The sequence below is a fragment of the Nelumbo lutea genome, chromosome 2, assembly GCF_056320005.1.
Source record: "Nelumbo lutea isolate HS-2025 chromosome 2, American lotus-T2T, whole genome shotgun sequence".
In the NCBI taxonomy this organism is placed as follows: Eukaryota; Viridiplantae; Streptophyta; class Magnoliopsida; order Proteales; family Nelumbonaceae; genus Nelumbo; species Nelumbo lutea.
Genome location: NC_142685.1, coordinates 3,479,691 through 3,491,959, shown reverse-complemented (window position 1 = coordinate 3,491,959; position 12,269 = coordinate 3,479,691). Strand labels below are relative to the sequence as shown.

Here is a 12,269-nt window from a genome sequence, read left to right as displayed (position 1 = left end):
CGAGCTGCACCTCTCTAAAGGTTAGAGTGTGTATGAGATAGGAACCCCCTCTTGAAGGTTTCTTGAAGCTGAAGTTTGATGGCAGAAGTCAAGGTAATCCAAGCCCCTTTGGGATGGGAGGGGTGCTGAGGAATGAGATTGGTAATGTGGTTCTCCTTTACTCGGGTCCTCTAGGAGTTGGGACCTCTGCTAGGGCAGAATTGCTAGATGTCATCCAGGGTGTACATCTTGCAGTTCATCTAGGTGTGGAAAAATTGCTAATTGAAGGGGATTCCAAGGTGTTAGTGGATTGGCTACAGAACCCAGAGTCTATGGTCTGGTGCTTTAAGAATGAAATTAAAAAATTCAAATGGCTAACAAGGAGCTTGATTGTAAGAACACAATGGGTGGGGAGATCAACAAATGCTTTGGCTGATTATCTAGCAAAGCAAGGGGCAAACAAGGAACAATTGTTTTGGGCTTAATTGTAATTTGATTTTGTTTCCTGTTTTCTAACTTCTTTTATTGGGAGAGGGCACAGCTCGCACCTCTTCATGGGAAGCTTGTATCTGAACTGGTCTTTCTCTTAATGAAATTTTAATTTAATTATCAAAAAAAAAAACATACACAATTAAGAAAAAAAATCATGCACAATTAAGATAATCAAAACAAAGTACCAATATCCATTCCAATAATGTTGAATTACTTGAATAGTAAGTATAGAAAAGGGGTCATTGCTTGGTGTGATGGTAAAATCTTGTGTTGACTAGTGTGAAACATGGGTTCTTACAATTTGAAATCAACCTTTAGGATGGGGCCCCTAATGTTTTAGGAAATCAACCTTTAGTAGTCAAAAAAAAAAAAAACAGCCTGTAAGAAGTTTAAGTTAACCAACTATGCCCACACAATTTAAAAAAAATTTAATGAGGCCTCTTCACCACACAATTTGGATTAACTTCCAAGCAAGGTTCAAAATATTGCAACATATCGATTTTCAAGGTCACCAAATGCTCAATATAGAGAGTTAGGGAGTGTATATGGGTTTAAACATTAGAAACCCTCCTCACATGATTATTCCTGAAACTTCAAACTGAGAAACATATCAAAAGGCAGAGTATTGTACATTTGAAACACTCAATACTGAAAATTTCAGTATCAATCCTTACTTCATATTACTTACCTAAACGAAGCAACTTACCCTTGTTCCAAGATTCTCATTTAAATGCATTGTTCAATGAGTGTAAAATTCGACCTTATCAAAAGAAAAAAAAATAAAGAAAAAAAGAAAGAACCTTCCCATTGTATAGGCTTACTACTAGAATATAGAGGGGGGACTGTTTAATATCAAAAAGACCCACTATTCTCTCTCTTTCAACTTAGGATCACTACTTGCCATAAATAAAATAAAACAAAAAAAAGGGAAAAATCACTTAGGATCACCACTGGGAAGACCCATAGTTTGATCTAACATACAGAAACCTAACTACCCCTTTCTCTTTTCAATGATACAATTAAGGCTTAAGTATGTTGTTGTCACTGAGACTTTCTTGAGGAAAAAAAAGGTGGGAAAACCCCTCTTTGGACTGACTAAAATACTCTCACCAATTTCCCTCCCCTTTAAAATTAAAACAAAAAAGAAGAAAGAGAAGAAATAATTAATCTAGCCACTTGTTTTGTCCCACTAAGTGAGATATGTGGAATGTTACCATTGCCTTAATGATTTAAGTTAGGAATTTATTACACATTTCATTTTTTGTTATACAGATAACAATATTATGATTTGCAAAAATTCTACAAATAATGTTCTTCAACTTTATAACAATATTAGCATTATCCAGTCTCACTTTTTTATGGAAAAGCTTCCTAAATTTTGAATTATGCCTGAATAAAAAATAAAGAGAAAGAATATTAGAATAAGATAGCCAGACACTCTCGTAAAGAGCATAGACCTAGCACAAACTCTATCATTGAGTTATAATCCTTAGATTTTTGTATACAAGATTTTTAACAAACTCCTTTGGTTTTTATTAATCGGAATTTATCTGCTCAAGAAATCTAGTGATTGAGTCATAATAAGATTTTTTGTTTTATGCCCAGAGAGAGAGAGAGAGGGAGATTAAACTCGTGTTTCTGCCCCCTATATGTATCCATTTCCAGTTTAAATTCACTTACGATTTAGTATAAGCGTTTTAAAAACCAAATTTAAAAAAAAAAAAAAAAAGGTGAGATCTCTCTCCAGTTGAATTGACAACAACCTCTGGGTATTATCAAATGTACATGGTTTTCTTGATGGTAACAGAAACTCTTTGAGTAAAGCAGCTCAGCTTTCACTGAGAATACAAGAACATTGTTTAGCTGAACAAGTAGAAGAAGAATCTCATATGTACATGTTTTTCATGATGATAACAGAAACTCTTTAAGTAAAGCAGCTCAGCTTTCACTGAGAATACAAGAACATTGTTTAACTGAACAAGTAGAAGAAGAATCTCATATGTACATGTTTTTCATGATGATAACAGAAACTCTTTAAGTAAAGCAGCTCAGCTTTCACTGAGAATACAAGAACATTGTTTACCTGAACAAGTAGAAGAAGAATCTCATACAAAATCTTCAAAAGCCAAGACTCGAAACTATCAATGGCAGAGGAGTTTCCATTTTGCTTGGAAGAATCCATTCTCTTGACTTGTGTTGCAAATTTCTCTTCATTGTTCAAATACATTGCTTGAGAACACTCTTCATCAATTGTGGGAGGATCATCAGGAAGCATAGGCTCCAGTAAATGAGCATGAACTCCAAGGTTCAGAACTAAATCGAATGCACGGACCCTAGAGGTCAACCTTGGAGAACTAAGCATTTCCTGTGAAGCAATCACACAAAAATGAGAATATAATCACATCTGTCATCATAAGAAGCCAATTACATTTCATAGCAGATAGCTTGCCAAGAAGCAGGATGGACAGGCCTAAAATGTATTTTGGGGTACAGCTACAGCAGTTGCAAGACAGTTTATTAGAGTAATAAGAAATATGAACCCTTCACATAAAAAAAGTAAAAAAGATAAAAAAAAGAACGCAAGTAAAGGAGGAAAGGAACATGGCATGAAGCTGACACACCATATCAAGTTATATTATATACAGAATTAAAGATGCATAATAAACTTACTGCTGCGCACCCCAGGGCATGGAGCCCCCTTAACCCACCACAGAAAGTGTGGTAAGGTCATTGGCAGATCTAGGCACCATCTGAATGGTTCATTGATTAATTATTGCTTAGGGGTATTTTATAATTCTTTCCTGAAGTGTTTTCTGGTATATATTGTATACTCTGTATTATTATGATCTTTTTAAATGAGTTTCTTTTTTTCATTTTTTAAGCCCATAAATCACTACCCATCAGAAAACCAAAAAAGAGAAGGAAACACAAATTGGTACAGCACCTGTAGCATAGAAAGAGTGAGAGGAGCAGCAGCCTGAGAATCCAATACATACCTACAAAAGAAACTCAGCTTAATAATTCCTTCAACAGTGAGAACACTATAAACCAATGAAACAATTCAACTTGGAAAGAACTGTTAGCCATGGCCTTATTAAATCTCAAATGGGGAAAATGCTATTAATAATGGGAAAGCATTTTACGAAAACAAAATTCTAGCCTATGTAACTTGGACTTGTCAAAAACCCTGAATGCTGCATCTAAACACACATCACAGCACAACTCAACTCTCTGGGGGACTCTTGTCTTTGCAAGTCCATGATATGTAGCAATAAGATATTGGATTCCTAAGCTAAACTTTCAAAATTACAACCAAAAGTTTTAATATGATCCTTTAATTTTATTAGTATTTCATTTATCAATCATCCAAGCCTTATCCTATCTATATGGCGTCAGCTACATGAATCCTGTTTCGCCATTCCATTCTGTTTAATGAACATGAAATATGGAAAGTGGCATGTAAGAATAAAGAAGCTAATGCAGTTTCTTGAACAAAAAAAGAAAACAAGGAAAAGGAGAAGGAAAAAAAGGACAACACAATGATACATTAATTTCTTAAGACGCCCTCCCAAAATTAATTCTGTTAAGCTTATTGAAGCTCTTTAGCACTTACTGAATCTTTGAAAAGTGAACCAACATGAATATGGCTCCCGAGAACTGATATAAAGGCTTCATCAGAATTTCCAGTCAAATTCCTAGAAGCACATGAGGCTCCATAGGAATTACCATTCCACCCTCAATGGTTAAGAAGTTGTATATGATCCTAGATACATGGCAATGAAAAAAGAGATGGAACTTTCTGAATTCACATAAAACTATGACCCAACAACTATAGCCCCCTCACCAATAGATTATCCACATTAGGTACTTACTCAAGTGTCAAGCCATATGAAAGCCTCAACCTTAGAGAAGAATCACCCCAAATCCATCTCAGTGAAATTCTGTAGTACTGTTTGCATCATTTATGCTTCTTCATTTCATTTGTTATCTTATCAATTAATGCATCATTTATATAAAATCAAGTATATTATAAACAATAAAGATTAAAGCATAGCCACAGTGAACCCTGAATCCAATAATCCCAGGTTCCTGAACCCAATATCATGTACTAGTATCACACTCGATGCTTCTATCTACATAAAAAAGGGTCATTACCCAAAGTTGGTCCAAGCAATCTAGGGACTTTGGGTCTTGGGAAGGGTGGACTGGGATACAAACCTAACCTTTGGCATTTTTTACAAGTGTTTGCTCTAGATCCGAAGCAACAATCTAGTGCTTTTCAACACAGGATTGTGCCCTTGCACCAAGCAATGGTCCCGGTACTTCATGATTGATCCTATGTTCTAGATTTCATGATTGATCCAATAATGCAGGTTGATTTTGTTAGCTTTTGCATGAATTCATAGACTTCCAACCAATACAATTGATTTAAACCATGTACTTCCGATCAATGCAATTGAAATAAGGATGATTTGTAATTCAATATGAAAGTAGCATACTGGTCATCCTTTTCTAATTGAGGGTAAAAATGTAAATAAACCAAGAGTAAAAAGGGCACTAACAAATTTGAAAATATAAGATGCAGAAGTGCAAATGAAGGATTTACAAAAACAAAAAACTTGGGGATTTATCCAGAGACAATTGAAGGGAATTGTGATTATTGCCAGGTCCATGTCACCATGAATGCACGCTTCTTCCCAATAGCAAAGCCTTGTCCCGAATCATTGTTAATTTATAGAATCACGATTGTAACAAACCAAATTTTGATGGAAGTAGCCAAGGCAAACCCAGGCCCTTCTGAAATTGGAAGGGTCATAAGAGATAAGGAAGAGAATGTAGTGGCACTCTACTCAGGACCAGTGGGAAGTGGGGATTCTTTAAGGACTGAACTGTATGCAGTTTTACAAGGTGTTCAGATCGCAAAAGAGATGAACTTGGAGAATTTGGTGGTTGAAGGGGACTCTAAGGTGGTAGCGGGCTAGCTGAAAGATCCAGATTCAGTGATATGGTGTTATAAGGATGAAATGAAGCTCACTTGGTTAACAAGAAACATGAATTTGGTTATAGATTGGGTGGGGAGGGAAGCCAATGCATTGGCTGATTCTTTAGCAAAGCAGGGGATACTTAGGAATCAGGTTTACTTAGCACAACTGTAATTTTTTTTTTTTTGATAGATCTCAACTGTAATTTTTTTTTTATGGATCTCAACTGTAATTTTTTTTTGATAGATCTCGACTGTAATTTTTTTCTGCACTTTATTTTAGAGTGAGGCCTCGTGCCTCTCCCTGGGATGCTTGTAATGTTGCTTATCTATGTTGATTTCAATTAATATCAGAGAATTTTTACTTATCAAAAAACAATGATTTTACATGACCAAGCAATAACCAAGGGTTTCCTGAAGTTTGCATGCAAAAAACTAATAAAATATAAAAAGAGACGTACTGAAATCATATTCAAAAGGATATAAACTTTAACAGGAAAAAGTATGGAGAGCATACATGTCAATAACAAGTTTGATAAGGACACTGACTGCAACATCCATCGAGGGTTTTCCACTATTGTTACTTAAATTAGATGAAACTGTCATAAGGTTTGCATTTGGTGAAGATGTCTCCGAGCAAACCGCAGCTATAACCTCATATACTTCAGCAGCATTCAACCGCAAAGGCTGCTGTTCACTGATTGACAATAAACATTTGTTAGACATGAAGAAAAGGGAGGAGAGGCGGTAAAGTCCCAAACTTCATTAGTTGAAACACTCCTTCCAATATCTTGAGATGCATTAACAAATAACAACTAGTTCACCTTTAAAGAACAAAATGAATAAGTGTGTTAGCGTAGGGGTATTTCTGTCTTTATACCTTGATTGATGTTGCTGATCTGTAATGTTGTGTTGAAATATGTGCTCTTAACTTAAGTAAGGGCACATAGGTCTTTTCAGTTATGTTTTAATAATAATATAAATACCTACTGGCCGAATGGGAGAAGTCATGCTGACTCTTTCAGTTCGAACCAGAATTCTCTCTTCTCTCTTTCTCTCTTTCTCTCTTTCTCTATCACTCTTTCTTCTTCTACATAACTGAACTCAGTCAGGCCGAACTCTAAGGCAGACCTGAATTCTAACATGGTATCAGAGCAGGTTAAATCTGCCTAGATTTCTGTTTGCCTAGGATTCATTCTCTGCGCACCCTATCTAGGGTTTTCCTCTTTTTTTTCTGTGTTCGATTGGAGATAAGGGAAAGGGCTGAAAAGGAGTGATCGCCCTCTTCCCTTGGGGGTCTCTATGCCTCCAATCAGGTCATATGTGGTCGGTTGCTGTGATTTCTGAGATCGCCCTCTCCTAGTAGAGGAAGAATAGAGGGCCGAATTGTGTGTGGCTGTTGTGTGTGAAGCGGCTGTTGTGTGTGGACTGCTCTCCTGCTCGCATGGGTGTTACTTCAGCGATAAGGTAAGAGATTTCAGTTCTTGATATCAGTTATGGATTAAATAGGAGGTGTGTTTCAGATCATTTGCTAGTGTTTCGGCCAGTAAGTGCTAGGGGTTTATGCTGGTTTCTTTGTGCATGTTAAAGGAAGAGATATGATCATATAGTGGTGAGATTTCAGGTAGTCGTAGGAGCAGGGTTTGTGGTGTAAAGAGCACACATTCCAGCAATAATTAGTGCTACAATCAGTGTGATAGGTGTGACCTAATGGTGTGTAGTGTGCAGATCTCAGTGATAATAGAATTCAGCAAGTGTGCAGAATTGGTGATAACATAATGGGAGACAGTAATGATTATAAACCTAGTGTGATGGTGCCTACAAACTACCTGAATGTTCGGATGACCTCCATTAAGTTAAATTGAGAGAATTATGTGCCTTGGGATAAATCCGTTGAAGTCTTTCTAAAGGCAAAGAAGAAGGTAAAACATATCAGAGAGGAGAAACCCTCCTCTGACTCTCACGAGTATGAAGATTGGGAGCAAAAGGATGCTCAGATCATCACATGGTTGTGGAACAGTATGGAACCCAGGAGTAGTGTGAACTTCATGTTCCTTGATACTGCCAAAGACGTGTGGGACAATGCAAAAAAATTGTATTTGGAGCAGGACAATACAACCAGAGTTTATCAGCTTTATCAAGAGTACTTTAATCTGCAACAGGGCAATCAGAGTCTTGAGGAGTACTATGCCAATATGAGGAACATACGTAATGTGTTGAATGTCTATCATCCTCTCACTTCTAATGTCAAGATTCAGCAACAATAGAGAGAGCAGCTTGATGTGACTAGATTTTTGGTGGGACTAAAGTCTGAATATGAACCAGTACGGGCTCAGATATTAGGGGGATCAGCTCTTCCGTCCCTAGAAGAGGTATTTGCTCGACTTCGGAAGATTTCTATCGGATCTACTGAGAACTTTAATATCTCAGATAGATCGGCCTTTGCTACATCGAGAGGCCGTGGTGGTAGAGGTGGAGCTCGGGGAGCTCAGTCTGGCCGTGGTGTTGGTAGTGGTTCTGCATATGGCTGAAGCGGCAATGGTGGGTCTACTTATAATCGTGGTGGTGGTCGTACTGGGAGCAGAGATTCAGGGGGAACCCGTGGTAGAGGACGTAGCTCAGGCCCAAGGAAGTGCACTCATTGTGGTATGGATGGACATACCATCAACTATTGTTATGATTTACATGGTCCTCCCTCAACCTGGGCCAATCATGCCGCGACCGGTGACTCAAGTTCCAGGAGAATCATTCATCTGACCAGTTGCCTCCTACATCCACAGATGGTCCCATGAAGGAGATGGTGAGTGTTCCCCGTGATGAATATGAGAGGTTTATCCAATCACAGCAGAACACGGCAACTTTTGCTCACTAAGGTATGGCTTGTCTGGCATCTACACCCAATCCCTGGATCATTGACTCTGGAGCCTCCAATCACATGACTGGAACTCCAGGTGTGTTTTCCTCCTTATCTCATTGCTCAACATCACAATCTGTCACCCTTACTAATGGTTCCACATCCTCAATTTGTGGTGTTGGTAATGTTGACCTAGATCATGTATCCCTCTCATCAATTTTGTATGTTCCTAAATTGCCTTTTAACCTTATGTCTGTTAGTAAGTTGACCAAATCACTTAACTGCTCCATTACCTTTTATCCTTCTATGTGTCTTTCAGGATCTCAAGACGATGATGAAGATTGGTGGAGGGCATGAAGCAGGTGGACTGTATTATCTTGACGGTGGTGGTGGTAGAACTTCAACAGCTCTCCAGTCATCTCTTTCTCCTCTTCAGTGGCACTGCCGATTTGGTCATCCGTCGCTCAAAGTCTTGAAGTCCTTGGTTCCGTCCTTGAGTCAGCTTTCTGTTTTGGATTGTGAGTCGTGTCAGTTTGGGAAACACCATCGTGTTCCCTTTAGTTCTAGGGTTGATAACCGTGTGTCAAGTCCTTTTTCTTTAGTTCATTCAGATGTTTGGAGTCCTTATAAAGTAATGCCATATAATGGATACAGATATTTTGTCATTTTTGTGGATGATTTTTCAAGGATGACGTAGCTCTATTTAATGAAAGAAAGAAGTGAATTGTTTACCATTTTCCAAAAATTTTATGCTGAAATTCGTAACCAATTTGGTACCCACATCAAAGTTTTTCGTTCTGATAATGGCCACGAATATTTATCCTCATCATTTTAGGAATACTTGGACCAACACGGCATTATACATCAGACCTCGTGTACCTACACCCCATAACAAAACGGGGTGGCTAAGAGAAAGAATCGCCATCTCCTTGAAACAGCAAGATCCCTAATGCATCACATGCATGTTCCCAAACCTTTTTGGAGTGATGCAGTGCTTACCTCTTGTTTTCTGATTAATCGGATGCCCACGTTCATCCTTGATGGTCAGTCTCCGTTTCAGGTCTTGTTTCCCTCTTTGTCTCCGTTCCCTCTTACGCCGAGAGTTTTTGGGTGTGTCTGTTTTGTTCATCATCTGGGTCCTGGGAACGACAAGTTTGATGCCCGTTCTCTCAAGTGCATCTTCCTTGGCTATTCTCGGACCCAGAAAGGGTATAGGTGTTACCATCCTGGTTCTCGACGGTCAATTGTGTGTGCTGATGTCAGTTTCTTTGAGTCTACTCCGATCTTTTTGGGGTCTGGTGATGCTTCTTCCTCCTCATCACCTCATCCCCTTCCACTTCCCGTTGTCGATCCTCAGTTTGTTCCAATTGTGACCAAATCCTTGCCTCCGGTGCCACCACCTGTTGAACGCCCACCTATCTGTCATGTGTATACACATCGCCCACGTGCACCGGCTACATCTCCGTCGACGGATACGGCACCAGAACCCCACTTGGCATCTGAGATTGATCTACCCATTGCTTTGTGAAAGGTAAACGTACTTGCACCCTGCATCCCATTTCTAATTATGTTTCTCTTACTCACCTTTCCGCTTCCCATCGCCAGTTTGTTACCTTGTTATCATCAGTTATTGTTCCTAAAGATGTCCAGGAAGCCCTTGCCTCTCCAGGGTGGTGTCGTGCCATGGAAGAAGAACTCTCAGCCCTTCATCATAATCATACTTGGGACCTCGCTACTCTTCCTCCTGGGAAGGAAGCTGTTGGTTGTAAGTGGGTTTATACGGTTAAGTACCTGCCTGATGGTAGTGTTGAACGCCTGAAAGCGCGATTAGTTGCAAAAGGGTACTCCCAAACCTATGGCACTGACTACACAGAGACCTTCTCATCGGTTGCTAAGATAGGGTCAGTTCGTGTTGTGATCTCTCTTGCAGCCATGTATGAGTGGCCACTATATCAGCTTGATATCAAAAATGCCTTTTTGCATGGTGACTTACTCGAGGAGGTCTACATGGAGCAACCTCCAGGGTTTGTTGCTCAGGGGGAGGATGGTAAGGTGTGCAGACTAAGGAAGGCTATATATGGGCTAAAACAGTCTCCTCGAACATGGTTTGGTAGGTTCAGTGAGGTGGTAAAGAAGTTTGGCATGAAACAGTGCAAGGTTGACCATTCTGTATTTAGTCATGACTCTCCGGGAGGAAAAATATTGTTGGTGGTGTATGTAGATGATATTGTTATTACTGGGAATGATAACATTGGTATTGATAGGCTGAAGACTTATCTGCAGGATCACTTTCAGACAAAGGATCTGGGTAAACTAAAATACTTCTTGGGGATAGAGGTAGCGAGATCCAAGTATGGGATTAACCTGTGCCAGAGGAAGTATGTGCTTGATTTGCTGGAAGAAACAGGCTTGTTGGGTGCCAAACCAGCTGAAACACCCATGGACACAAATACCAAGCTAAGTAGTGATATGGGTGAAGTGTTTGAAGACCCTGGCGGATACCGACGACTTGTGGGCAAACTGAACTACCTAACCATTACCAGACCAGACATCTCATTTGCAGTTAGTGTGGTAAGCCAGTTCATGCAAAAACCTCTGACTCCTCACTGGAATGCGGTTCTGAGAATTGTGAAGTATCTAAAAGGGGCCCCGGGTCGCGGTCTGATATACAAGAGTGGGGGAAAACCTGAAATAGAAGGGTATTCTGATGTTGCTTGGGCCGGTTCTATGTCTGATAGGCGGTCTACTACAGGCTATTGCACGTTTCTGGGAGGTAATCTGGTGACATGGAAAAGTAAGAAGCAGACGGTTGTAGCAAGAAGCAATGCAGAGGCAGAATATAGGGCTATGGTGCATACCGCTTGTGAATTAGTGTGGCTAAGGAACCTTCTACAGGAAGTAGGGTACAACATTAACACTCCAATGAAGCTCTATTGTGATAATCAGGCTGCAGTTCATATCTCCTCTAATCCAGTGTTTCATGAAAGAACCAAGCACATTGAGGTTGACTGTCACTTTGTGAGGGAGAAGGTGCTGAATGGAGAGCTAGACACTACACGTGTTAATACAGGAAATCAGTGGGCTGACTTATTTACAAAAGGCTTGAGTCGGGGAAGAGTGGACTACATATGTAACAAGCTGATATACTCACCAGCTTGAGGGGGAGTGTTAGCGTAGGGGTATTTCTGTCTTTATACCTTGATTGATGTTGCTGATCTGTAATGTTGTGTTGAAATATGTGCTCTTAACTTAAATAAGGGCACATAGGTCTTTTCAGTTATGTTTTAATAATAATAAAAATACTTATTGGCCGAATGGGAGAAGTCATGTTGACTCTTTCAATTCGAACCAGAATTCTCTCTTCTCTCTTTCTCTATCACTCTTTCTTCTTCTACATAACTGAACTCAGTTAGGCCGAACTCTAAGGCAGACCTGAATTCTAACAAAGTGGTTTCATTATTTTATCTACTTATAGCTTACAAATAGGTTTTTTTAGTTTTAGAGAAAAGGTAAAGTATTGTATTCATTTCATTACTATAAAACAAAAAAAATATGTACAACTAGTGGATGTACGCTGGAAATATACAAACACTGCCTTGCAGCCCTGTATACAAAAAGGAATTATGGTTTCTCCCTTCGAACACTCTGTTAACCAACCAAGAGTGTAACTTTCCTATAATATTCTGAAAAAAAAAAAAAAAAAAAACATAATCTTCAAATATGCTTTTGCTCTGGAACACCCTTGCATTCCTCTCCTGCCACAGTATCCAAAAGACAGCTGCAGAAGTGATATTCCATGCAATTTTCCCCCTTTTACTCAGACCTTCCAACCTAAAACTTTTTTGGGAAATCCACCAAAGTGGCTGGTCAGCACCCTTTGATGGCAAACAAGCTGAATACTCTAACCCAAATGGAGTATGAAAAGGAACAATTAAGCAGCAGATGATCTACTGATTCCATGCA

At 39.2% G+C, this 12,269-nt stretch overlaps 1 protein-coding gene across 3 annotated transcripts in view; it reads right to left on the bottom strand.

Moving 5' to 3' along the window:
• The window catches only part of LOC148868124 (uncharacterized), a 66,576-nt gene that overhangs the window by 25,205 nt on the left and 29,102 nt on the right, over positions 1-12,269 (bottom strand). For all 3 annotated transcript variants that reach the window (XM_088973524.1, XM_088973525.1, XM_088973526.1), the window contains 3 exons: positions 5,970-6,149; positions 3,416-3,467; positions 2,555-2,836 (listed from right to left, as the gene is read on the bottom strand). In XM_088973524.1, the coding sequence (XP_088829650.1) occupies positions 2,555-2,836; positions 3,416-3,467; positions 5,970-6,149 (514 nt within the window). The remainder of the gene's footprint in view (positions 1-2,554; positions 2,837-3,415; positions 3,468-5,969; positions 6,150-12,269) is intronic.